Genomic DNA, 26,507 nt, shown 5'->3' with positions numbered 1-26,507 from the left:
CAGATTTAGCAAGTTTGAGGATAACTGCTGTATAAGAGTTTAATGAAAGGTCCAGCCTGGAATGTTGTTATGCTATACAGAAGTGGCACAATATTATTATTTTCTATTACTACCCTGTGACATGAAGAATGACTGTATTCGGCAACCAAAGAATAATACTGCTGCTCTTGGTTGTTCCACTGATGAGAATGCAAATTTTTGGTTGTACACGTCGCATTAGCCTGTCGTTTGTAATCGTGACAAACTGACAAGCCATAACATCCTGTACACAACCATCAAATGTTTATTTACACATTGTTTTTTTTAAGGCATCGTACAAGTGAGCCTGAAATATTAAGAGTCAGAGTTTTCAACCAGCCTACTAAGCAAATTTAGCAAGCTAGCAGATGAATAAATTGTTTGGCAAGATAACAATAAGGAACTTCTTCTAAAACCAGTCATTTTTATGTTGTCCAGAAATGGATACCTTGTCAGTTTTTGTTTCTGCATAGGCCAAAGAGTTGGTCATCATGTACTTTCACAGACATGACTTCAGCATAAAAATACACTATGACAATATACATATGTATATGTTAAGCCTTTAGTGTAATCCTCAATTGACTTACAAAAAAACTACTAAAATATTAGGATTCAAACTGCAATCAGGTTAGAATGTAACTCCATTTCTATGAGTACCTGCGTATTCCTGGAACAGGCTTCACTATTGTATTATAGGGGGGCCAGACTTTAGTCACCCCTTAGTACTGCTCCTGAAAACAAAGTGTTGCTACGTTTTAAAGGTGGAACAGTCTGGTAAGCTGTTTTAATCTGATCCCAGAGTTTAGGCTAAGTTAGGTTAACTGTGTCCAGATGCCAACACTTTACTTCACTCACAGACACTAGACTAACATAAATCTCGTCTTGTAAGGCCTTGTTTATTAATAGGGATATTTCTCAAAATTCGTCTAGTTATAGGCCTCTCTACATGCAAACACTTTGATCATTAAAATAGATTCTTTTTAAACACCTTTCAAAACTGAAGAGTTCTGAGCTTCAGCTTTGTGTGTAGAGATATTTTGTAAAAGGATGGTCATGTGGAGAAAATTCTTTTCTGTCCATAATATCCTTTTTCTTCCCTGTTGGCACTGGACTAGTATTATCTGAGATGTGATTGAGATATTACCATGACAGTTCAGGATTTCATGCAACTTCACTCAGCTTGAACAAAGTCTGCGTTTAACTGACAGTTGCTAACATTATTGACAGATATGATATCACAGGCTACTGTATAATAACTTCTGAACCTGTGGAAAGACTGCAACGTATCATCGCTCCAATCGTTGTTTGAGATTTTGCCAAAGCTAGCCTCCTATATTTGCGCCTAAAATGCAAAACATTGTTTTGTTTTGCAAAAAAAGAGATAAATTATCACTAATCACTGAGATGCTGGTTCAAACAAGACTAACATTATGAAAGTACCTCTGTGTTTGGTGAAATATGGTGGGTAATTTGTAGTGGAATTTAAATTTTACAAATTATGGACACAACAGCAGACCTCTGCAGATAAACGTCTGCAATTACTGAAAACTACTAGAGGTCCCTAGGTAATACTAGTGCTGTATAAACAGAGATTTAATGTATACAAGACCTTTCTCTGAGAAAGACAGCGAATCCACATGTCTCCCAAAATGTGTAGCTCATCAGGAGCAGAAAACTTCTGTGAAGCAGCCAGGTGTGAAGTCTTTAATTTTTTGTGTTTTTCTGATATAAGATGAAATAAACACTGATAACACACAAAATATTGAAAAGTAATCCAAATCCATGTAGGCTCCAGAGGACATACACACAACAGTAACCATAATAATAATAACAACAATAATAACAGTAATAAGAATAGTAATAATAGTAATAGATGGAGGAGCCTTTGGTGATGATTCCCTGCTACAGAGCTGCCTAGCACAGTAATACTGTTAGAGACGGGGACACATTGTGCTGTACAGGCAGAGACAAACACCTCGGGACAGGACGACACACTGTGGTACATTCTGGAGTAAACACACTTCATAATTGTCATCATGCAATAAGGAATAACAGCTATTTGTTTAAAAAGACATGGCACATAGGTTATTTCAACCCATTATCAGATACATATCAAATATAGAGACATTTTTTTTTAACAAATATAAAGTTATTGCATTTTCATTATTACTTCATATAAGACACTATATGCAAGGCATACGGTGGAAAATCTTCTCTACCCAAAGTGGATTGTAGGTAGCGACTAGCTGATTGTCCTTTTCTTATTAAATGGCTTCTAGTTCTTATGTACAGAAAGGTAACATCCCTTTTAATGCTTGTCCGAACTACTGGCCTAACACACAGGGAGTGACCATCCAGGCTGTTCTGCTGCTTTATACTATATTGGACTGTCCACCTGCGGTTGAGAAAACATCTGGGTAGCCCTTTATTAGAAGCGGTGCTCATAAAATACTCTATTACAGTGCCTCAGTTAGACTCACAACACAGAAATCTATTAGTCCATGTCACTGTGATGTCTTTACTGGGAATTCTAAACATCTAATAGGACAAAGGCAGTAAAAAAAAATTAAAGCAATACAAAACGTATTAATTTAGTGTGTCATAACGCCAGAGTCTGTGTCTACTGGAATCAGCTTGTTAAACAATGCTGTACTGCACCAGACAGAGCCTTGAGTTTTGACGTCTTGTCCTCCATTAGCAGCTGCATTACTGTGTGACAAAAGTCTGAAAAACTGGCTAAAAAGTTGTGAGAACTGTGCTGAATTCATTTTATAAAGTCTCAGTTCCCTAATGTCCATGTGGAAAAGAGATGACACATGATAAGTCAATTGATCAATTAGTTGGCTGAACTAAAATTTACATCAAGGGAATAAAAAAACTAACATATAAAGACCTTTGCATTAATACTAATTATGCATGACTTGTGGAACCTGAAGAACTGTTTTGACAAAGGATCAATTATACAATATATCAATTTGTGTGTATTTATTTGAATCTTCTACGACTCCCATTGTGAATAACATTGTGATATTATTTTTACTATTTATTTTGTCTCTGATGCACTCAGAATGTACTTGCATACATCAATGGCACCTTATGAGCACCACATGATAGAAAGTTTGTTTTAGAGAAACATTCATGTCAGCAGTTCAAAGTGATTTAGGTCTCAGTTTGACCACTGAGCTGCTTCAGAACAGAACCTGGGCTCCCTTAGTATTTGATCTTTGAGTTGGACTTTTGATCTTACCAGATTTGGGGCACTTTGGTCAGTAGTTAGAACTGAATTTGGAGGCTGATTAGTTTCATCAGAGCTTGCTCAGTCCATGAGCACAGCACTAACACTGCTGAGGTTACAGGTTCAACCACTAGGTCCATATACCCTTCACATACACGTACATGCACCGTGCACTGCACCGTGCACTGCACCGTGCAGTGCACCACAGACTGCATTCTCATGCACCACAGTGATGAAAGGTGCCACTTAAATGCTGACCAGACTATCTAATGTGCATTTTACAAAGAACAGAGATTTCTGGACTTAGTGACATCAGTCACTGTGTGTGTGTGTGTGTGTATGCGTGTGTGTGCGTGTGGCTGAGGGAATTTTAGGTAATTTGTCTGACAGATGTGCTGCTAGACAAAGATATTGTGTCCTTGTTTGACAGACGTGCATAAACACACACATACTCCTGATCAGCGACAATATTAAAACCACCTGATGAATACTGTGTGAGACACAGAGAGGACCTCTGTTGGCATCCTGTAGTGTCTGACACCAGGATGTTGTCAGTGGACCCTTTGGTTCCTGTGTTTTGTGAGGTGGGGCCTCAGTGGATCAGGTTAGTTCATCCCTCACAATCTCAGTGAATTTGGGATATGGCAACTTTTGGAGATCAGATCAACGCCTTGGGCTTGTGTCCCTCCAGCTGTTCCTGAGCAGTATTTGCAGTGTGGGGGGGTATACTGTTCTGCTGGGGGAAGCATGCTTAGTCTGCAACAATATTTAGGTGGTATGCGTCAAAGTAACATCCACATAAATGTGGAAACCCAAGATTTCCCAGCAGAACAACGCACCGTAAAAAGATGATCAGTGTTATTTATCTCACCTTTCAGTGGCTTTAATGTTGTGGCTGATCAGTATACATCCAAAAAGAGCCTCGGCACAAGGCAGAATAAGTGATGAAAATGACATTACCACTTAACAGCTTTCAGAGAGCTTGCTGCTGGGACTAATGGATAAACACTGTTGGTATGAAGCCAAATACTTCTTAAAGGTCACACATACACACTCACACTTAAGCACACTTCACTGGAAGGAGGCCCAGCGAGGAGCTCATCATTGAATAATACTGTTCATACAAAAGCTTTCCATAATAATAGCTTTTCCACTGCCTTGATTGTTTGAAACGCAGGTCAGTCAATAGGAATGATTGTCATCACCGCTGCCTCTTCTTGCTCCGTGGCCGCCTGAACACACTCACCTCACCACATCATCCCAGGAAGGGTCTGGGGGCACTTTGGAACACTCAGAGTTAGTGAGGGGGACACTGGGTTGGGATAATAACCACTTAGAGCTGGTGGAGGCCAGGTGCTGCCATAACAAGGAGGCCAAGGAGCAAGTACAGGACGGGGGGCAGAGGGGAAGGCACTGTGCTCCCAGAGGAGTGGATGGAGGAGGTCTTGATCTCAGAGGTAAGAAAGGCAGAGAGGGGGACGTGGGAGACCAGAGTGGGGCTGGAATAATTGATGAGGGAATCAATCTTCTCAGCCTCCTTACTGCAGGCTTCAATCTGGAAAACACAAGAACAACTGTATGATTTCCACAGTCTTCTCTCTGTCAGTCAGCAGAGCAGCACTGCAGCACTCCCTGAGCTGCTTTGTTCCTTTTTGAAATAGTTTCCTTTTCTTTCATTACAAATTGGATCTGAGGAAAACTGAATGTCAACAACATCTTATGATCCATCTGTCTATTATCTATCCACCACTGTATCCTCTATGGGGTCATCAGGGGCTGGAGTCTATCCCAGCTGAGTGAGGATGAAGGCAGGGTTCACCTGGACAGGTAACAGTCTATCACAGGACACCTCTTATGATGCATGTCTCATTACAAGCTTGCCCACCTGATTTCACCTCACGTGACATATATGAAGGCCGATTCCCTTAAACAACCATGCACCTGGTTCAAATTCTCTGCCACTGCTTGACACAAAATGCATTCTGGGATACTGTGCACACAAGACAGTAGGGCCGCATGATATATTGTTTCAGCATCAATATTATAAGGTGTGCATGTGCAATAGTATCTACTGTCAGATGTATGTCGCTTTGGATAAAAGCATCTGCTAAACAAAACTGTAGTATTGAGATGTCAAGTAAATCAAACTTAAACACATTAGACTGCAACTTACTTGGTGCTTAGTAGGAAAAAAACTCACAGTTCTCATTTTCCATGAACGACTTACAGGAGAAGTCTGTTTGATAGAACACTATTTACTCTTATTTAAGGGTTCTTGGGTAGAGTGAGTTGTTTTCTACTTTATTTACAAGACAGACTGAAAAGGAAAATTTGGTTACAAAAAGAAATGCAAAGTTAGTTGTAGTGCTGCACAGTTAATGGAATCTTAATCATGGTCATGATTCAGCCTCCCACAAATAAATAAACACCATCGGCTGGGATATTGACATTTAAACTGCTGCACTCATCCAGAATGCCACTTATGGACAACAGCCCATATAGATAAAATCACTTGCTTGTAACTTGGGTAAATCTGGCATTATTTCACTTTTGGCAAACTAATTAGTTTGGAGATTAGAGGCTTCTGTGTAGCCTACATGTGCAGCATTTAAGTAACTTATTTTAATGTACATTTGTACAATAGCAGGAAGTTAGCACAACATGGACAGGAAAGCAGTACTGTTTATTGAATATATGAAGATACAATACAAATATTTTGTCCTAAAATTAATGAATAACTGTCATAAATAATCACTATCTAAATATTGATCAAAAGAATTTTTAATTAATTATTATTTTTTTTAAGCATTTTGACCATTGTTATGAAGCCCTAGTAAGCTGTATGGAAATATTTTAACCACATAAGAGATAATATTAACTAAAAACAGATACACTGTCATCAGTATCTTGGAACTGTTGCCACCACACAACTAATTTGTTGGAACATTTCAATCCACAGTACAAAGTTCTGGATTATAAATGCAAGATGGATCCGTGCTACATCATATGAGAAAGGTTCCATATGGTTAAAAAAAAAAGTCTTCACAGTAAAAAGTGAAGACTTTTTCTTTTCGCTGCAGGTGCACTCCCCATAAAAATACCCAAGTTATTCTAGAATAATTTGTTCTTCTCAGATAGTTGTTCAAATCATCCTGTATTTTTTTCATACTGTAATACGTATCGCAGTAAAACTAAATTGCAGTCACCTTTTTCCACCATTGTGTGGCCTTATGAGGCGGAATTCTCGATACATGTGGAACACTGATGGTCATTTGGACTGTTTTTGGCTAGAAACAGACTTTATTTACATTGTACTGTCAAGAGACTTTGCCAGAAATGAGACACTTAAAATAAGCCCGTCAACACTTTCAATGTATTGCCATACAGACTGTCAGAACAGATGATACATATTAAATAGTATAAATTGTGAAGGCCAGCTTTTCATGGAAGTCAATGCTGTAATGTGGGGCTCTGCTGCAGGCTGTTTTCATCCTAACCTTGGCGAGTCCAGCCTTTCTGGATAGAATCCTCACTAAGTGCTCTGTGATTTTGCTGTCCAGTAACCGTTTGTCATTATTCGTGTAGAGATTCATCAGCAGTGACCACAAAGAAGACAAAATTCAAACTGTGGCAAATCCTGTGAAACACTAATCTGTGCTACATGATGTGGTTTGTTGACTGTGCTTTAACATTTAAAACTTGAAGCACACAGTGATCAGCTCAGCTGTGATCAGAAATGCAGAAAGTTCGTTTTGGCACAACCTTCATCAACCTGGGGAACGATATTACTTTACTTCTAAAACAAGTGGAAGAGGCTGTTGCCTAGTAACAGTTAAAACTAAAACCTTCTCTTTATCACAAAGACTGTCTGACTGACTATAATTGTCTTTCTTCTTTAGTTGCTCCTCTGTCTGAATCTACTGCCATTTTGCCACTTTGCCACTTGTAAGGTTTTTGTTTTCCCAAAGACTAAAATATGTGTTCGGTTAGTTTCATGATTTACTCATTCATTTGAGGGCTGTTCATAACTGAAATATGTTAATATGGCTTCTATCAAGACATGCACATTGTTAATCTCTTTTGTCTTGGTTGAAGCTGTAAATACTAAATTATACAGGCTCCTCTTCACTAAGGTGCAGTCTAATTATTTCCTTGCTCAGCTTCAGCTGCAGGTTTTTTGAAATAGACTTGTTTTTAATTTTAAAAGCATAAATGATTATCTGAAGAACTGTGAGTCCTACAGGTTTGGTTCATTACTGTGTTTGAACAGAATAAAACTGAAAAAGCAATTGCTGGTTAAAAGTAATGGTGAGTTAAAATCAGCCCTTAGGAGAAGATGGGACTGCTGGAGGGAAAACATCCTGAATGCTCAGCTAAAATATAGCCCAGGAAAACAGATGATTTGAGTAGCGTTTATATTCAGGCTGCATGCAAACTGTAAGGAGTGAACTGTGTGGAGACACAAGCAATCCAAGCCCAAAGAAAGTGAAAATGTGGTTGTGTAACTCTCTATCCATATGCTATGCTTATTCCCAGATCGTTTTCAGCTGTGGTGCCGTGTGGTGCTGATGAAGCCAATGTAGCTGAAAATATGGGGGATAAACATAGCATATGGTCAAACATCAGCTGAGCCTTTCTATCAATCCATTGCTGTTTCTGAATACTGATGCATTGTGTTGCTGGACGACAACATGCCACATTATCGAGGCAGCTTGAGTTTTTTTCCCCCCAAATGAACCTGCTGGCACCACAATGCTTTCACTGAACTGCATGAACAGTTTTTTTGCTTTTTTTTTATTACAGTGCTAATACTGGCCTGGTCCCTAGGTAGCAGAGATGCTAAACAAACTGTCTGCCCTGAGATTACAAGAGCATTACGATGGCAATAGAGCACGTGCTCAGCAGTAGTATGCATGAGTGGAACATGTAGATACAAGCTACTGCTCATGCCTGGAACAACGTCCTCCAAGTGGACTCCAGCTGAAAAGGAAAGTATCACCTATGTGTATGTGGTGCTGATCACAGCTCCACATTATGTGATTGCACTTTACACCACTGAAGGCCAGCGTTGTGCACTGTGACATGCACAGTAGAGGAAAAACAGACTAAGGCTGTGAATCATGTGATTTTGGAGGTGAGAATAAATACCCGGAACTCACCACCAGTCAATTAGAACTGAGGAAGCCTTTTGGATGAAATGTGAAACATCTTCCAGGGCCGAAAAGCAAAGTCCAGTCACCTTTTACTGAAAGACTTAGAATTCCTGTTACCATGAGATTGCTAAGGTAGATATAATAAAATAAATATAATTATTAATGAGGGAGAAGTAGTAAATGTCAATTTCAACATGGGAATTATACATTTTTATGAAAAAAAACAAAAAAAAACTATTGCACATTCAGTCAATGCTATTCCAGGTCTATTTACACAATCTACTACATGTATGGCAATGATCTTGAGCTGATTATACCATTTCCATTCATTCAATTTTCTCAACTAAGAATCTCAATTCAGCAGGCGATTGCAGTAAAGTGGCACAATCACTGAGGAGACAAATGCATCCAGCAGAACAAGAGGAACTGAAGGTGTGCCTCTGCTCTGGATCTCTGCCACAAGCACCTCTGCTTCCCACAGAAAGAAAGTTCTTGCTGCTCAGTAGCACAGCCTCCCAGTGAATGCTGGTAACGAGCTGATAATGAAGCCTGTAACGGGCCTATAGATGACGAGGTACACGACAAGTACCACACTAAAGCAAAACTGAAGCATGGCTATGGATCAAGACGAGCTGCCCACCTAATCCAGTTCCACTTGTGTTGTTGTGTGGGAAAAATTATGCAGGTATACAAGTTGTGTATCTGTGGGACATCTGTGCCAGAGGAATGTTTCTGCTGCTGGACTCACTGTTAATATACTTAGACGTCCCTTTCACCCGAACATGTTGACATGCTGATTTTACTGAACAAAAACGTTTTGTCAGTCAAGTAGGTGGGTCTATCACATTATGTGTGTGACACGTGTGTGTGTACCTGCTATTTGAAACCAAAGCACATTACAAAAGTGTCAGCATCAATGCACAAATATGGATCATTGACCAAAATACTGTATGTGATCTATTTTAGATGCTCCTGGTGGCGAAACATCTGCACGCTGTTGTTGAATACCCCCAAAAAAGATTAATCTAGACCTATTTAGTCTCTTTTGTAAGACTTTTATTGGTGTTTTTTCCAATGACTAATTAATATTTTTGACCTTTTTAAATATTATTCCAAATGTAATCAGTTCACTTTTATTTAGTGAGTGGTTGTCATGCTAAAAGACATAACACAAAGGAAACATTTCAGCACATTTAAAATGATTTAGCAATTCAAGAATGTGACTAACAGTTTCAAAATGCTCTAAATACTATAAACAAAAATAGTTTTTAAATGTTTCTGCAGAATTGTGTTTTCTGAGTACTTTATATATTCAGAGCAGTCAACTAGTAGATTTTAATTTTGGTTTATATGGCTGAACTTGTCATGAGGAACATCCTTAGGTCAAAATTCTAATGCTGTGGATCTTGTGTTTATTTAGTGTGTAACTATAGAACGTGAGCATCATTAAGAAGCACAGTTATAAGATCTGACAGAGAGCTAGCCTGAGGATAATGTTGTTTTTGGGAACAACAGCAAGAAATCAAATCTGTGATTGCAGCAGTTTGACATTTTACATCTTCAGGGTCCAGTTCTCCTTAACGGCAGTTTCAGATCTCTGTCTGAACAATGAAAAGTTTTAATGTTCTCATTGCCTCGTCTTTCTAGGAGGCTGAGGTAATGGAGAGGAGAACATGGATATGGCTGATGGTAACTCTGAGTCAAGTCGGACCAGCTTTTGAAACCATAAAGTATCTTCACTTGACTTCAATGTGACATGGTTGGCAAAGAAACAGGACTTTAAAATGTAAAATTTCTGGAGATAGATGACTTGGAGCAGGTTCTATGAAAAAAGAGCCAATCAGAAACTCATTAAACAAACAAAAAAACAAAACAGAAAAACCTGAAGAGATTAACTCTTTAGTTCATATTTTTGAGTCTGTAATTGCTGAATGCTATGAAGTTTCAAAATTGTGAACTATTAACATATGCCGGTGTATTTTATTTTATTTTAATCTGTGTGAAATAAACTGAGCTAGCTCTGTGAATTTGCATATTCCTGAAATACTGGAGAGTTCTGCACTGCTCTGGAGAGAAAGGATAATGTATGGGTCCAAATGAAAGGTTGTCAGATATTACAGGACAAGATAATCGCAAGTTTAAATGCTGGTTCTGAATGGAGAGTTTGCAAATCTGATTTGTAGCAAGGTAGGTAACTACTTTTGGTCCATTTCTAGTGAGTGTTTCAGAATTAGTGGGCACTAAAAGTGTTTGGTTAGCCCAGTTTAAAATACAGGAGACTGCTACGTGTCTGTGAGTCACTAAGGAAATGAATTCATGATGAGCAGGGAGAAAATCAGCCGTCACAGAAGATGAGCTCAAAAAGACAGTCTGAAAGTGGGAAGCTGCCCTCTCTGCACACAGCAACTCAGCTCCTCACTATCCTGGAGAAAAACCAGGTCAGTCAAATGCTCTATCAAGCATATAAATAGATAAAGAATATTTATACCACTTTTATACCTTCTTTTTCATCAATATGGTTCCTTTGAGGTCACAGTGTTTTTGTGTTGTTCATAAAAAAAATCTTGATCTAAAGAAAAAAGCCATGAACACTCACAAAAGTGAAACAACTGTGCCGTCATACCTGTTGTCTGCTTTAAGGATCTGCTTTCAGCACAATTTCCTCTGAAAAGATCTCAACTGATACCACCTTTTTTGGATATATTTCCTCTGTAAGAATGCAGTGGGAGTTACATATTCATCTGGTGTTTGTGCTGCTGCAGATGCTCTGAGGGGATGTTTTACTGTATGCTATTTGTACTGGGAAAAAGACTCTGAAATTAAGCTGATCTGACGCAGTTGGTTGAGAACTCAGATCAAATGAATGTTTACTTGGTTTCAGAGGTCTCAAAGGCATGACTAAGAAGTACTATGCAGAAGTTTTCTGTTCTTTAATGCAGAAACATAAAAAACTAAAACATTTGAGGTTCTATTGCTTTTTATGCTTCCCTCTTAACCCTTTATGGGGCAAGTGATGGCATTTGGTAGCTTCCACACACATTAAATATCTGCCTCTCAGTGAGGGTGAGAAGCATGTGGTTTTCATCCTGCCAATCTTGGAAGATCACTCTGCACTACAGAACACAACATCGTGGCATTTGATCAATCAGCAGAGGCCTGGAGCATATCAAACTTTCTCTTTTTTCCAAAGTTGGAAAAAGACAGACTTGTGGCTCGGTCCTCTTCCATATTTGTGGTCGAAACCTCAAAACTAACTATGGCTAGCTGATGAAACTCACATATTTTACAGCTGAGTAGTTGTGCTAAATGATGAAATATACATTTCTTGGAATGTTTTTTTTTTGTTTTTATCACTAACTGGCAAGGAACCATAAATGGTAACTTCATTGTCATTGAATTTCAACATGAAAATTAAAAATCTTGAAAAATGTCACAAAAGTAAAAAAGTGTTCTATCCTCCAATAACACTCTAGGGTTGAAATTTAGAATTTCAAAGTATTTCAATGAATGCCCTATAAAGGATTAAGGCTCAAAGTATTCACTATCTTATTCTCTCACTTCATGTCTTCATATCTGTGCTCTTCTGCTTCTTTTTGACCCCAGTCCTTCAGTACTACAGTATCTAGGAGCAGCATTTATGAATGTGCTCAGTGCTTATGGCCATGAGCTGATTCTGGTCTAAGATTAGATTAGATTGCTAACAGCAGCAGCAACAGTTAAACACCAGCCTGAAGACATCTCAGCTCCAAATTGAAAGCAGTTATACTTTGGTGTTTATAACCCACTTACTGGGTGACACACATAAACCTCTTCCAATTAGAATAACCTGACATGATCCCCTCATGACTTGAGGGTACAATGTGGAATGAAAGAACTTTTACTTCATTTACAATCACAATGAATTCTGACATCAGTTCTGTAGGGCCACAGATAGTGTTGGTGGAGAATCTGTACTGCAAAGTCCTTTTCACCTATAGATGTGGTTGATGTAATTGTGATGACATTTTTATATGTTGGTCTTTTGTCAGATTAGGCACCTGTATCACTACATACATTGTTACACTGTAATTTTACACTGTAACAAGTTTTTTGTAGAACTTTCAACAAGGTACAAAGTAAAAACAAGGAACTCCAAGATTCATAAAGTCCTTAGAGACAAATCTTGCCACTAGGCAGCCATCTTTGGAACACCTCCAAGCAGTTATTTCAGGCTAACGAGACCAAGCTTTTATCTGAGTGATTGGGTGGTTTACACATTTTTATACCTCTATTACTTATATGCACTGTTTCACGACAGCATGCTTGCATCAGTGCCACAATACGATTGGCTGATAGTTTCCCACTTTGGTTGTTAAAACAGTGATGACTGGCTTGTAACACCACTGGTTGCACTTATTAAAGTACTGAGCTGGTAGCTGTGTTATAGTGATGGTAAAGCTGAGAGCTGATGACAGACATGACTTTGCCATGATTTGCTTCATGTCTTTTATATTTGTCCGTTGATGTTTGTCACAATGCATTTATGGTCACAGCTGCATGCCAAATCTGGGAAATGTCTGTGTTTGGGCATTAAAAGGCTCATTTACCAAAGAACAGCATCCAAATCATCCATGTATGGTAACACCTGTTGCCGTCCACATGAAATAATTAACAAATGTACTGGACGTAGTGATTATTGAAGCTGTGCTACATAACACCCCTACCGATAGTACTAAAAACTCTGAACAAACAAGATTTGTACACTGGAGATCAAAAATAGAGAACAACCTACAATTTCCTAAATGTCCAGGTCACCACATAGTCAGATTTGGAAATATCCAAACAGGAGTTAAAGAGCAATATTTTAAGCATATTTCATGAGTTACATATATTCTGAAGCAGAATATAAAAAACTTAAATGAGATATTACAAAAAGAACACTGATCAAAATACACTTTCATGTACCTCCCAGTTATCTGTGTTAATCTGGCACTTGGTGCTAATTTCCTTAATTATCTGACAAACCCTAGTTTACTGTCAGTCTAACTTTCCAGTTTTCACTGACTCTGCAAGATGGTGACTGAAACACTCCAGCAGCAGGTTGTCCAGATGAGGGTCAAAGGGAAGACCCAGTCAGCCATAGCAAGAGAAGCTGGTCGCTCCAAATCTGTGATTTCTAGGATATTTCTTCTTTACAATGTCACAAACTCATTCAAGTCCCCCAAGAAGGCTGGTCGTCCATGAAAGACAAATGCCAGAGAGGACAGGATAATGTGGAGGATCTCAATACGCAATCGGTTCAACACTGCAGCTGGAATTGCTGCCAGTTCAGTGCTGAACAGGATAAGGCTCTGTCTTGTCAGACAGTGTCTCGACATTGTCTCGATTTCAACAGCATTTGGACTGAAAGCCCACTCTACAGTGATCAAACCTCTCATTAGCAGACAGAGTTAAAAGGCTACACTAACCTTTGCTGAGGAGTATGTTGTGTGGACAGACAAGAAGTGGTCCGAAGTTCACTTTAGAAAATTAGGATATCCCCTCAATTAGAACTGACCATGTTAAAACATTAGAGCTGGTCACCAGTTACAAGTACCTGGAATTAACTATTGATGAGGACCTTTGTCTCAAAGTCCATGTCAAAGACTGTTGATACTCATATTGTAGTATGAACAGAAGCACATCTGTGGATACACTTAGCGGTTTGTCCACATAGAAGTGGAAAACATGAAATGGCCAACAAAGTTCCTCACCTGCTCTGGTTGAAAAACACTGATTGGCCAAAACCTCCCTTTTAGAGCTAGATCTTCTAAAGCCTGAAAACAGAGCCAAGAGAGGGTGCAGAAGTCTAGTTTTCCCTCAGATCACTTGAATTGCAATATACAATTCCACTACACACGGACTTTAACATGGAACTCTGTGAACTATGCCACTTTGCACTCTGCAATTTATATCTACCATGATATATTCTTGTATCTACCTCATTGCCATATTGCACCTACTTTTCATTTGTGTTGTACTAGTATGACATATTTGCACTAGTATGTTACGAAGCTGTGTTTTTTGTCTTTCTCTCTTTTTTATTTTTATTCTTACATTACGTGCTCTAGATTTGTATATATATTTATCCCTATTTCTTATTACATCATTGTTGCACTGCCTGCTCTACGTGTCTTTTTAATTGCCCCCTGGGGACAAATAAAGTTTTCTGAATCTGAATAATTGAAATGTGAGAGAGTGTTTGGACTACTTGCTAACCTTATGACTTCCCTACAGAGCCTGTGGCACTACAAAAGATAGAAGTCTTCAAAAGCACCTCTCTAATATACAGTTTGATCTGTAAAAAGTACCAAAATACCTAAAACAGCCTGTCAGTGTAGTTTTCCACAACTTCTACTCAAAGAGGAGGAAATAGTGCTTTTGTTGGGGACTATTTTCAGAAGCAGGTCAGTCCACATTTTGTGCTGGGGTTTTCTTAATGATACATGTCATGTTGTGTGTTTAGGTTTCTTTGCTCCTCTTCAGTCCTCCCTCTTCCTGCTAATCTCATTCCTTTTCAGTGTGGCCCTTTGTTTCTGTACCTGGCTGATGAGACATGCGTGCAACTCATCTGACCTCATCAAGTGCTCTATAAATCCCCGCCTCTTCTTCCTCCAGATTGTTCTGTGACTTCTGTACTGTCATGGTGACTCTCTGGCATTCACACATGAACCAGCTGAGAATTATTCTCTCGTGCTTCTTGATTGTAATTTATCTGATACACTGTGCTTCCATGTGCAGACCTGCCTGTGTGCCTTGTTATCTGCTACTGATTCACATCACCTTTACTCCAGTGTTTCACATGCTCAAGCCTTCACTCCCACTCCCAACTCACAACCAGCCCACAGCCACCACTGCTCCCTTTCAAGGACTGTTTTGTTTTTTTCTGTGTCTGCGTCTGGGTCCAAAAATAACATAAACCTCACAATACAAAGAAGACAGAATATTCTAATCTTATCCTTTAATGTTTAGTATGATGTGTTGCAGGTTGACTCTATTTATATCACTTTAAAGGAACACACATTGACTCTTTCATGAAGTTATAATTATACGATTGCATGAATTATTGTCAGTGTGACATTGCTACCAAGATAGATACTGTTTATAGGGACGCAGCCCTGATCTGTTCACTAATGACTATGAACATGATGTTCACAGCAGTGGACCCAGTAAAAAGCAACAGCCATGAGTGAGCAGAAAAATGGTCAAAACACTGAATCAGTTTTCTGTTTACATGTGAGTGTGTGTATTTGTGTTACCTGCAGCGGTGTCGGCTGCTGGTCCACTGGGGCGATGAGGACCACCAGCTCATGGTCGATGCTCAGGTAGCCAAAGACGTCGCACTGTGGCACTGAAACGTGAAGCCGCAGGGTTTGAAGGACGTCGTGGACCATCACCGGCTTGTTCTTATTCAACTGCACACAGGGGCCAGAGGACAGAGACACATGGTTCTTAAGCAAAACTGTAGTGACATTTTTAAATGACAATGAAAACAGCGTATGTCCAGTGCCTTTTATCAAAGGATCAAATCACCAAAGTTTGTAAGTGTAGAACAGTACTTCACAATAACTACCAGGAAACAGCTTTCTAAGAGTTGAAGTGTCAGCTTTTATTCAGATAAATTCCCTAGTTTCGTCCGAGAGAACAGTTGGAAACATTTTGTGTTCTGAAAACAATTGCGGTCACGAGAGTCGATACTTTAGTAACAAGTCAAGATGAAAACTCTGAAAATGCGACAGTGTTTTTTCTTTGCTGTGGTACTGATGGTACTGAAAGTATTGTGGTGTCATAGGCCAGATGCTTGAGAATGTGATTTCTTCAGAATGGGGTCGGTAAGTATAGGTTGATACATTTAGCACTTGAGGCAATGATCAGGGACCAGTTATCAATGACTAAAAGCCAGAATGTAGAGGAACGGAGGAAACGTCTCATCTCTTGCAGATAGTGTCTCTGCTGTTCTTCTTACCATTAGTCTTTAGTCAATAATGAAATGAGGATGATCATAAACTGAGCTGGACTGTGAACGACAGAAATGGGCATCCACTGAAATATTTAACTGAAGCATTTATGAGTTCTGATATGTGGGCTGGAACTCCAATGAGCAGCAAACATGACCAAAATAGATTGTAACTACCCTGGCTACACACATCACAGTCTCTGTCCACAGCCCGGAGCTTTTCAGAGGTTATTTTTTTTTTTTTTTCAATTCTTTATCTTTATTATATACATTGGCATATACATTCTATACAAGATATGTGACTCCGGCATATTTAAATGATTTACACACAATACAGCAGTAATTAGGAGAGATACAGATACACTACATTGTTAAAGCAGCAAGTCAAACAAGCAGTACATATTCTCATAAAATCTATGAAACTAGTGCAGAGATGTCAGTGTGCTGAAATAACTATTAGAGCTCCTTTGAGCAGTTACAGTGAAAGCAGCCACACACACGTCTCTATTCTCCTGAAATAGGGAGCAAACACAAATTGGCTTGACCATTGTATTTTTTTGCAGCTTTGGTGACCACAGGCACAACCAGACACACCTTACACACAGTGTTAATTCAAGATTCAAGAGATTCAAGACCTTTATTTATCACAAACTTTTCTGGTATACTTTTTGTGGGAAATCTATGAGAGTCCTCCCTGGACGTCCATATGTAGTTCAAAGTAAGTGTCTGCACAGAGAGTCCTCACAGTAACCACACTACAGCAGTGTGCAAGCACAGAACATGGAAATACGGCTTACGATACGTCCACAGCTGTCCAGTATGCGTCTGCACGCAGCATAATCAATGCTTAAGGGGAAAACAGAATCAGAAGATGGAGTCAGGTGGAGCTTCAGTAAAGGCACTGAGAACTCTGCAGTCATGGCCTCAGGGGTTTTTCTGGGAATATGAAAACTGAAAAAGCCTGGAGGGAGTTTACATTCTGCAATGATAAATATTTTACAGGCAGATTCTAACAATCAAATAAAAAGTACAAGAGCTGTATTCCTCAGAGTGTTCAGTGAAAACCTTGCATCTACTAAATGTTTTAAAATAAAATTAAGGTTCTCTTCTTTGTCATGAGAGGAAACAGTCTTTTTAGTGGAATGTAATTTTTTTAAAATGATTTTTGAATCAATCCACTAAAGTGAAAAACCAATAATCAGATGTTTTCTATCCAGACTGACGTCTGCCATTACTGTGAGCGTACTGTGTCACTTCCTGTTCTAGCTCTGTGTTGTGTTCTCTCACTATCCTAGCTTATTCACATTATCTAATTTGATATTCATCAAATTTCTCTGTGTAACACGAATATTTTCAATTGTAACTTGTTCTCTTCAAGCACCTATTACTCAAAGTCTTGTACTTAATCTGTTATGGCTTCTCTCTCCTGCTTGGCGTGTCACATGTTCAGTTATTCCTCTATCTCCTTTATTGATAATGGTACATGTAATAAATGTAGTCTTATTACATGTACCAGGCGTATGGGTTCCGTAAAGTGTCTCGAGACAATTTGACCTGTAATTGGTGCTATATAAATAAAATTGAATTGAATTGATTTTTTGTAGCTCTGGAGGTGAGGCTCCGCACCATGGAAAGCAACCTGCTAGCAGTTAGCCAGGCCCCCCATAGCCACTGTGGACCGCAATAGCACAACTGCTAGTGTAGCTTCTGCTAGCCGTCCCCTGGCAGCTCTCAAGCAGCCAGGAAGTCAGGGAAGCTGAGTGACAGTTCGTGGGAAACGTAGTCCTAAGCTCAAGCCCTCTGTCCAGGTTAACCATCAACCACTTCACGTTTCTAATCATTTTTCCCCACTCAGTGACCCACCCAGTGAGAAACCCACTCAGCTCCATAGCCAGAAATGTGAAGTTAGCAGCACCAGCAACCATAGTCAAATGTCTCCCAGTTACAGTTACTTTAGAATTTTCTGACCTGATGGATATTTAGACTTCTTCACTCCTATACATCTCTCTGAGCTCATTTCAGTTTCTTCATCTAAACCATCAACATGTGTTTTAAGACGCTCCGTCACATGAAGACGACGGAACGTGCCACATCCTGGTGACTGCCGGAGCAGCTAACCCCTACCACCCTCCAGGGGTGAGGCCATGGACCCCCAGCGCCCTCCAGAGTGAGGCCATGGACCCCCAGCGCCCTCCAGAGTGAGGCCATGGACCCCCACCGCCCTCCAGAGTGAGGCCATGGACCCCCACCGCCCTCCAGAGTGAGAACATGGACCCCCAGCGCCCTCCAGAGTGAGACCATGGACCCCCAGCGCCCTCCAGAGTGAGAACATGGACCCCCACCACACTCCAGAGTGAGCTGCATGGCCGCCAAGATCAGCTACACATCGAGTGACAGATATATGAAGCAGCTGTTGACTTGCTGGCATGGGTCGATGGACTGATGGACAATTTGACGGAGCAATCTGCGTTTTTTATTCAGCAGCCTCTGCAGCCGGATATGAGCAGTTGCTCTCCGGCTCATGTTGTTTTTGGTTCCGTGGGGGCTGGCCAGAACCCCTCAGTATCACGTGAACCTGTCTCCAAGGGGGTCGACGACAATGCCTCACCTGTCCCGGAGGAGCTCCGAGCCGAGTCCTCACCTGTCCCTGAAGGTGTCAATGCCGCCTCGCCTATGCTGGAGGAACAGAGAGCCGAATCTGCCTCCAGTCCTGAAGTGGTCCCGCCTGCCTGACTTGGCCCCGGGTCGCCCCTGGAAGAACCCAGTCTGCCTGGCCTGCCTGCCAGTGTGATTGTGGACTTTTTTTGGACCCCTGTGTGGCAGACTTTGAGTTTGGTTTTTTTTTGTTTTTTTAGTCTCCATCATGTCCACTGTGGGATGATGCTGCTGTCTTTCCTCCAGCTCACTGCTTCCAGCTGCACATTTCCACCTGTCTACTCTGCATCACTCTTATTATACATGATATGCTCATCTACACACTGTTTGCATCTCAATACCAGCTATATATGTAGTGTATTTAATGCCAGAGTCGTACACCATGCTCGGGTCACGGGGACCTTCTTTTTGTGTTTGTTATGACACTGTTTGTTACATTTATATGTGATATTGAAAATAAAGCACCTGAACACATTTCAGATACAGCCTAAAAATATATGAATCAGATAGTGTTACATATATTATTTAGAATAGAAGACAGGCTGGGAAGAAAACAGGATCCTGATATTAAAAAATGCAATGCATGCAACATACAACCTGAAAAGGATCAAGATCACTGCATCACAGCTGAAGATACTGTCTTCTGATTCCATGCACTCCTCTACCACCTGCATTACCCACAACATAGCCCGATTGGGGGTAGTTCAGTTAGAGATTTGGGTGTTACCCTGGAGCAGAGTTGGACAGTGGTTTACAGAGGTCTGGTAAACTCATTTCATTGTAACTCCACATCAACAGATTTCTGCTTTTCTATCTTCAGACCAAAGCTTAGATTGTATAGAAAACATTGATTTAGGGTCTGGGTGAAAATAAAGCCCACACAGAAAGTGCTATAAACCCACATTAGATCCACTGCTTGTTCATTACATTGGGTTTCAGAAGATCAAGATGGCAAGAGTCAAATGCAAAACTGAGACTTAAAAACAGCAGTCCAATCAATGGAGCTAACCAACGCCAACACAAACGGCATCACTTGAAGACTCCAAAGGGTTTACACTACTTTATACAATACCCAAAAACACTCTCTGATGTGGACAATTGGTGGAATTTGCCTTTAAGAACAAAGTTTTACTTTCTGTATGAAGAAAGAGTAAATGAAAGGTAAATAGAATAGAACAGAATAGAATAGAAATACTTTATTAATCTCTGAGGGGAAGTTTGTTTATGGATGAAATGGATAAAGGGGAGTCATAAAAGCAGCCTGTTGCGTATCACACTGAGCAGTTCTGTTTGCAGGCTAACTTCAATTCCATTCAATTTAATTTTGTTTGTATATCGCCAATTACAATTCAGATTGTCTCAAGATGCTATACAGAACCCATATGACTTGAACTGACTTACAAGTCAGTGCTTTAGCTCAGTAATGCAGTTATATTCTCATGTATCTGAACAGCTGCAGATCAGATCAGCTCTGCTTGTGTTTGGTATTAAAGGGCTTAATGCTCAGTCTTGCTATGAAGTGCTTGTGCCAGGGATTACAGTCAAGTTGACTAACAGCCAAAGGAGGCTTTGTTGTATAATTAAGCTGATCAGAATGAAATGCCATGGGACTTATTAGCTTCTAACATGTCAGTGTTTATGCCTCAGTGGGCGTAAAGCATTGCTGCTGTTCAAGTTAGGCCCACATCCAGAGAAGCTAATGGGAGCCATGTCAGAGGATGCTGCAGGTAAATATAAAAATAAATAGCCAATTTGTAATTGGTTTGTTATGAATATTAGGTCAGTAAATTTTTTTTGGGATATACCTTTGGAACTACAATTCAGCTGCAGCAAACAGTATGCTGGGATACATGAGTTGAGGAAGAAGGAGACTTTAATGTACTGTGTAGCATGTTATCTCCATCCTTTTTTATCCCTTTATCGTATAGCGAATACTTGTCTTTGTGTGTCTGGTCAACAACATAACATGTAAACTTAAAAAAAAGGGCTGAGGAACTGTGCCTTATTTCAGTTAAATAACACTACCTGCACATTGAATTACCAGCACTTGTGATGTAAGAAAATTCCTATTTACACTTGACACTTTCCTTACACATTTAATTCCTTTTTCTAAAAGTGAAGAAATGTCGAAGTGGTTAAACTGTAATGTAATGTAATAATGTAAGAGTGAAAAAAATAAACAAAAGCCTGTATTTTACTCTCTCCAAAACCAACAAAAGCACATTCCACCATCACTTTGAAAATCTCTCACTTCTCACATGTTTTGATGATTACACTGGTGGAAGCACCAATTCAACGATGTAAATATAGTCTATTACAAATAAAAGTACAGAAATGTTACTTAAATTAATCTGGTAAGCTCACCTGCTGGAAGTAAAGAGAAGTGCACAATGCTACTTGCCATTAGTTTCCTGACCAACCCTGTCTCCACGTCAGGGATAATTAGAGTTACTGCTGTTGTTTCACAAGTGTAAATGCATGCATACTCTTGGAGATGTTCATATGGATTCTGTTGTTGTCAGATGCTGCATTCATCTCAGATGAAAGGACTCTCTCAAACAGAATCAACAAGGTAAACTTAAAGTTTAATGTCACAATTCTTACCTGGGGAGACTCATTAATCTGACGTGTCACAGACCCTGTCTACATCACAGTAGAGTTTAATGGACATTTCAGTTTATAATGATGGGAAATTGTAGGGTAAAGAGAATTACAGAGGTAGTTTGTGATTTGTTAAGGTCCAAGAATGCCAATGTGTGTTGTGCAGAAAGGTTACCATTATGGTCTTTCAGACATGAAGGCAACATGTCCAGTTGCTGTCAGATTAATGGACAGGAAGGCATGCCTGTAAGGAGGTTTAGTTGTGCTGAGAACACCAAAAATAATAGTTTTTAAAAATAACACTCATTTGTGGCAACAGTTTTCATTCAGTTCTGTTTTCTCTCCTTCTTCACCATGGTATGTGGTATACTGTACTGTATTCCTTCCCAGCAGTAGACTTGGGTGGGAAATTAAGAGTGCAGAACATGGACTACTTCTTTGACTTTTTTTTTGCACTTGAGTAAAACACTATACATGCAGGAACAGCCTTTTCCTTTTGTATGAGAGGCTTATGCAGCCTGTATGTGGCGGTAGTCTTTGAATGTATATCTCCCCCACGTGGCCAGCACGTGTAATTACATCTAGTACAACCAGCTGCATTCCAGCTACACTAATGAACACACATTAAACATGGCCACGCTACTAAAAATACATACATTAATAATGTTGATTTCAGTTAAAAAAAAAAAATTAATTGAATGCCTACTGAAACTGCACTACCTTGAATTTAGGCTGCTTCAAATAATTATTCTGTAACTTCCATTTAGTTTGAATGTTACCACAACATCGGTTAAAGACTGCAATACCTTCAATAATCTCTTCATTGGCACATGAATGATTTATTACCATATTGTGAGAAGAAGCTTTGTCACATAAAACAGCAGAATTTTGAGTGATCCATACCTTAGAGAATGTGTTCATCTGTTCTTTGTTCCAGAGGATCTGCAGCATGCTGGCACATATGGGACAGCAGGCTCCTGAAAACAGACCTGAGGTCAGGGCTCATTATCATGCAGTTTTCAGGGATGAATACACAGCTACATGTCATATACACTACACAGCTTTACCCCGTGTGTTGACTACAGTTTATCCGGTGTACCTGGAACTTCTACCTATGGCATTGCTCCACTCACCGGGTGGGGTGACAGGACGGCAGCCTGGAGTGGAGAGAGCTGGACAGGGAACCAAACTGCAGGCTGAGTCAGGAGCCCCATCGGACACGGCCCCCACAGCATGGCAGGGGCCCCTGTAGTCCACAGCCACCCGGTCAGAGAAGGCGTCGCACACTGTGTTGTAGGTCTCACCATTGTGTCCACAGACTTGCTGTGGCTTCCTGCAGGCATCCTGAGGACAGAGCGCACCATGCACTGTACACTGTATACTGTACACCTGGAATATATGTGACACGTAGCTACACTGTTTTATTTGGTTCTTTTTCACCTGCATATACAGTAATAAACCAAGACCAAACCAAGTTTTAGAAATGTTTGCACATAAAAACGAATAAATAGAACATCCACTGTGACATGTCTTGCCTTAAATGGTGGTCTTGCCCTGGTGGCTCCAGAGGAATGTTGGCTGTGGAAACATTAGGATGCATCCTCTGGGGACAATGGTGATGCATGTTTAAAGGGGACTGAACTGACTTTACAGGTCAAAGCCAGTATACAGGAAATGGAATGTGAAACGGATATCCTCTCTGGTCAAAAATGTTTTTTTAATTTTTAAAAATATCTTTTAAAGTAAACTATTTATTTTGCATTTAAAATAGAAAAGACAGTAAAAACCAAAAGTAGCACATGAAATATAAATCACTATTGCTAGGGGAGAGGGATGCTGCAGCAGCTTCATGTTTATTTCTTTTTAGAAACGTCTGTGCTGCAGTGTAGCCAACTGCTAACTGAAGATATGCACACATACCCATGTACATTTAGCAAATCAGCATTCTCCAATCTCATGTAAAACTATTTTGTCCCCCCTCAAGCACAGTCAATCAGCAGTAGTGTTTTGGTGCTTGATATTGCTGACAGTGACAAATGCAGTGACCAAAGACTCACGACCTCAGCCTGCTCCTGATTCAATAAAATCTCTCCTCCAAGAGACTTTGAGAGGGAAATATTGCTCGGGAGACTAAAAGTTGGCCTAGATCAGCAGGACATTAAAATCACACATTAGGTCAGAATATAAAGTAAAATATAGACTGCATGTAAGAGTTTTATTTCTAAATCAGATGGACACAGCCATGCAAACACATCTCATTTTGCTCTCTGTGCTCTCTATTTAAAAAAGTAGGATCACACATAACATTGACTGTTAATGATATGAAACATTTATTTGAGAAAATATAGAGTACCAATCAAAATGTATTCAAGCTGCAGCAGATCATCAAGGACAGCACATTATTGTACAAGTCCACAGTTTGACTTCTGCTGCTGTATATCCTCTACACATGAAGACACGAACTATCCTAGAAACATTTAAGTGACATAAATACATAAATAATTGTAAACTGTCAGTTATTTATATTTGCAACATTTACATTTACACACACACACACACACACACACATATATATATATATATATATATATATATATATATATATATAAAACTGAGAGTATTTTTAAAATTCTGATAGAGATCTGCACTCTGCTGAGTGCTTTTCAGCTTTACCAACAGTGAAAGTTGCACATTGTTTAGATATATCTTGTGACGCACAAGATATATCAAAAAACAGCAACTGCAAGGTCAGAATTCTTCATAATAAGTGTTATTAAGACCAACACAGCTGTCTCTGAACCCTGCTGCTCTTGGTTTTGTGTGGAACCTACCTGGCAGTGGCCCATGTAGGCCAGGGTTTTCCCAGCTTGCTGCAGCTGGCACAGATTGGGATGGACCAGGCCATCAGTATCACAGGCGGGCTCCACACTGTTCTTATCGCAGGCTGCTGGCCGGCCAATACACTCGTACTGCAGACAGTCTGACGAGTCACTCAGACATACACGATACTTTGGGATACATCTGACAACACACACAATGTTATTTATATAGACACTGACTGTGTAACTGAGATCAGAGGAGAACCTTCACACTGCACACAGCATCTATAAAACCTGATATTCACGAGTATCACCTCACAATGTACATTCACACAGTCAAACAACAGAAATAACACAGGAGAATATTTTAGCAAAACGCTCCAATAAAAGAGCAAATCAACAAACGCAAACTACTTCCCTCCAAACACACAGAAAACCCTGCTCTATTACCATAGCAACCACCAAGTCTCCGAGGCTTGGACCAATCAGGTGCTCAGCACATCCGAGCTGTGTTGCTCACTTACTGCACTGTTTGGCCCCCAAATAACAGAAAATGGTTTCGAGCTGTGTAGGTACAAATACTTCCACATATTAGTGTGTATGTGCTCATTCTAGGACAAATGTTTTCTACATCAGAGGAAAAATCAATACTTTTCTTACTGGAAAAAATGGAAACATGTTAGAAAACAACCTTTTACTCTATAGTATATTTGCACACCAAAGTGGCTACAAAGTACAGCAGCACAACACAGTGAAAGACACAATCACATACCACATTTAAAGTACCTACATACATACACATACATGGCACACATGTTCTTTTGATGCCACTGAAACATGTCATGTCCTACAGATGCTTCACATTAATCCTATAATAGGCTTTTTTTTTTTAGGATAATTTAGCTTTTAAGTTCTTATTGTAATCATTATAAAGACTAATCGCACATGCTGTATCTTGTTTTTTCAGAACAGTCTAGGCTTTCTAGCTCTTCCATCAATTGATGTGATAATACCTGCAGATATTTTATATTAACCTGAGGATAAAAACCCTGTTATGAAAATGTTATGCTTATACACATACTACACCATAAGATGCTGGCGATAGAAATGTGTTTTCACAGTTGGTAGAGGAGATTGTGTGGAATGTAGTGATGAGATATTGTATGAAAAATATGTACTTACTGTTAAATGGAAATTATTATTTTATTGACTCACGTTTTCACACACTGTAGCTTATTTGCAGAGATTTGAGATTTGTGAATTTTGCAGAAATTGCTGAAGTTACAAGACCAGTATATGCTTTGATGTACACAGACACAACTAGTCTAGTAGAATCTGCTATTTATTGTGTGGTAGGCCTAATTTATGAGGCAGCAGGGACTTTGTAATTTGTAAAACTGAGAAGCAGTAGTGTGAAAATAAGAGAAAAACAAGTATAGATATGGCTTTGCAGAAGTTTGATCTGTCTTCAAAATTTCATTACTTCTGTATGAACAAATACGTGATGAGCTGAATTACTAAGCTTTGGTTCTACTCTTTCTGGTGTTATATTACAGTTTTTCTCAGTTGCTTTGGTACATTTCTCAGATCAGAATTGAAATTCTCAAAACTACGTGTTCAATCTTCACATCATTGTGTCACTTGTGCACATCAAAAAAGCAGTTTCTCATTTCTTTGAACAAGTTACAAATGCTTTGGTTCATCTATGCAAATGATTCTGTACAATTCTCTGCTGTTTCCTACATTATCAGCTGCTTATGTCATGTTGATCAGAATGTATTCTAATGGGTCTCTGTTGAATAGTCTCACCCTCCACAACATTTAGGCATTAGTTCATCGCATCAGTCTTTAAATGCAAAATGGTTGAACAAGTTGTCATAATATGTCAAGGATATTTCTATGCATTTCCTTCAGATTTTTTTCTAAATCTGTCCTGAATTGGTAAATTGCTCCCAGGTGAATCTTGACTTTCTCTAATGAAGGGAAATGTGTGAAGGGTTAGAGTTTTCTGAAATCACTCAAAGATGCAAGAGAAGATATTTGTGATGTGG

At 39.5% G+C, this 26,507-nt stretch overlaps 1 protein-coding gene across 1 annotated transcript in view; it reads right to left on the bottom strand.

The window, feature by feature from the left end:
• Positions 1 to 1,708: 1,708 nt before the first annotated feature.
• reck (reversion-inducing-cysteine-rich protein with kazal motifs) overlaps positions 1,709 to 26,507 on the bottom strand; it is an 81,644-nt gene continuing 56,845 nt past the window's right edge. The window contains exons 17-21 of the mRNA XM_023271774.3: positions 24,469 to 24,658; positions 22,771 to 22,981; positions 22,541 to 22,614; positions 15,684 to 15,839; positions 1,709 to 4,808 (exon numbers count right to left, since the gene is read on the bottom strand). Of these exons, the coding sequence (XP_023127542.2) occupies positions 4,587 to 4,808; positions 15,684 to 15,839; positions 22,541 to 22,614; positions 22,771 to 22,981; positions 24,469 to 24,658 (853 nt within the window). The 3' untranslated portion in view covers positions 1,709 to 4,586. The remainder of the gene's footprint in view (positions 4,809 to 15,683; positions 15,840 to 22,540; positions 22,615 to 22,770; positions 22,982 to 24,468; positions 24,659 to 26,507) is intronic.

This window comes from Amphiprion ocellaris, chromosome 22, assembly GCF_022539595.1.
Source record: "Amphiprion ocellaris isolate individual 3 ecotype Okinawa chromosome 22, ASM2253959v1, whole genome shotgun sequence".
NCBI lineage: Eukaryota > Metazoa > Chordata > Actinopteri > Pomacentridae > Amphiprion > Amphiprion ocellaris.
Note: the sequence above shows the minus strand (reverse complement) of the source record. Positions and strands in the feature narration are given on the sequence as shown.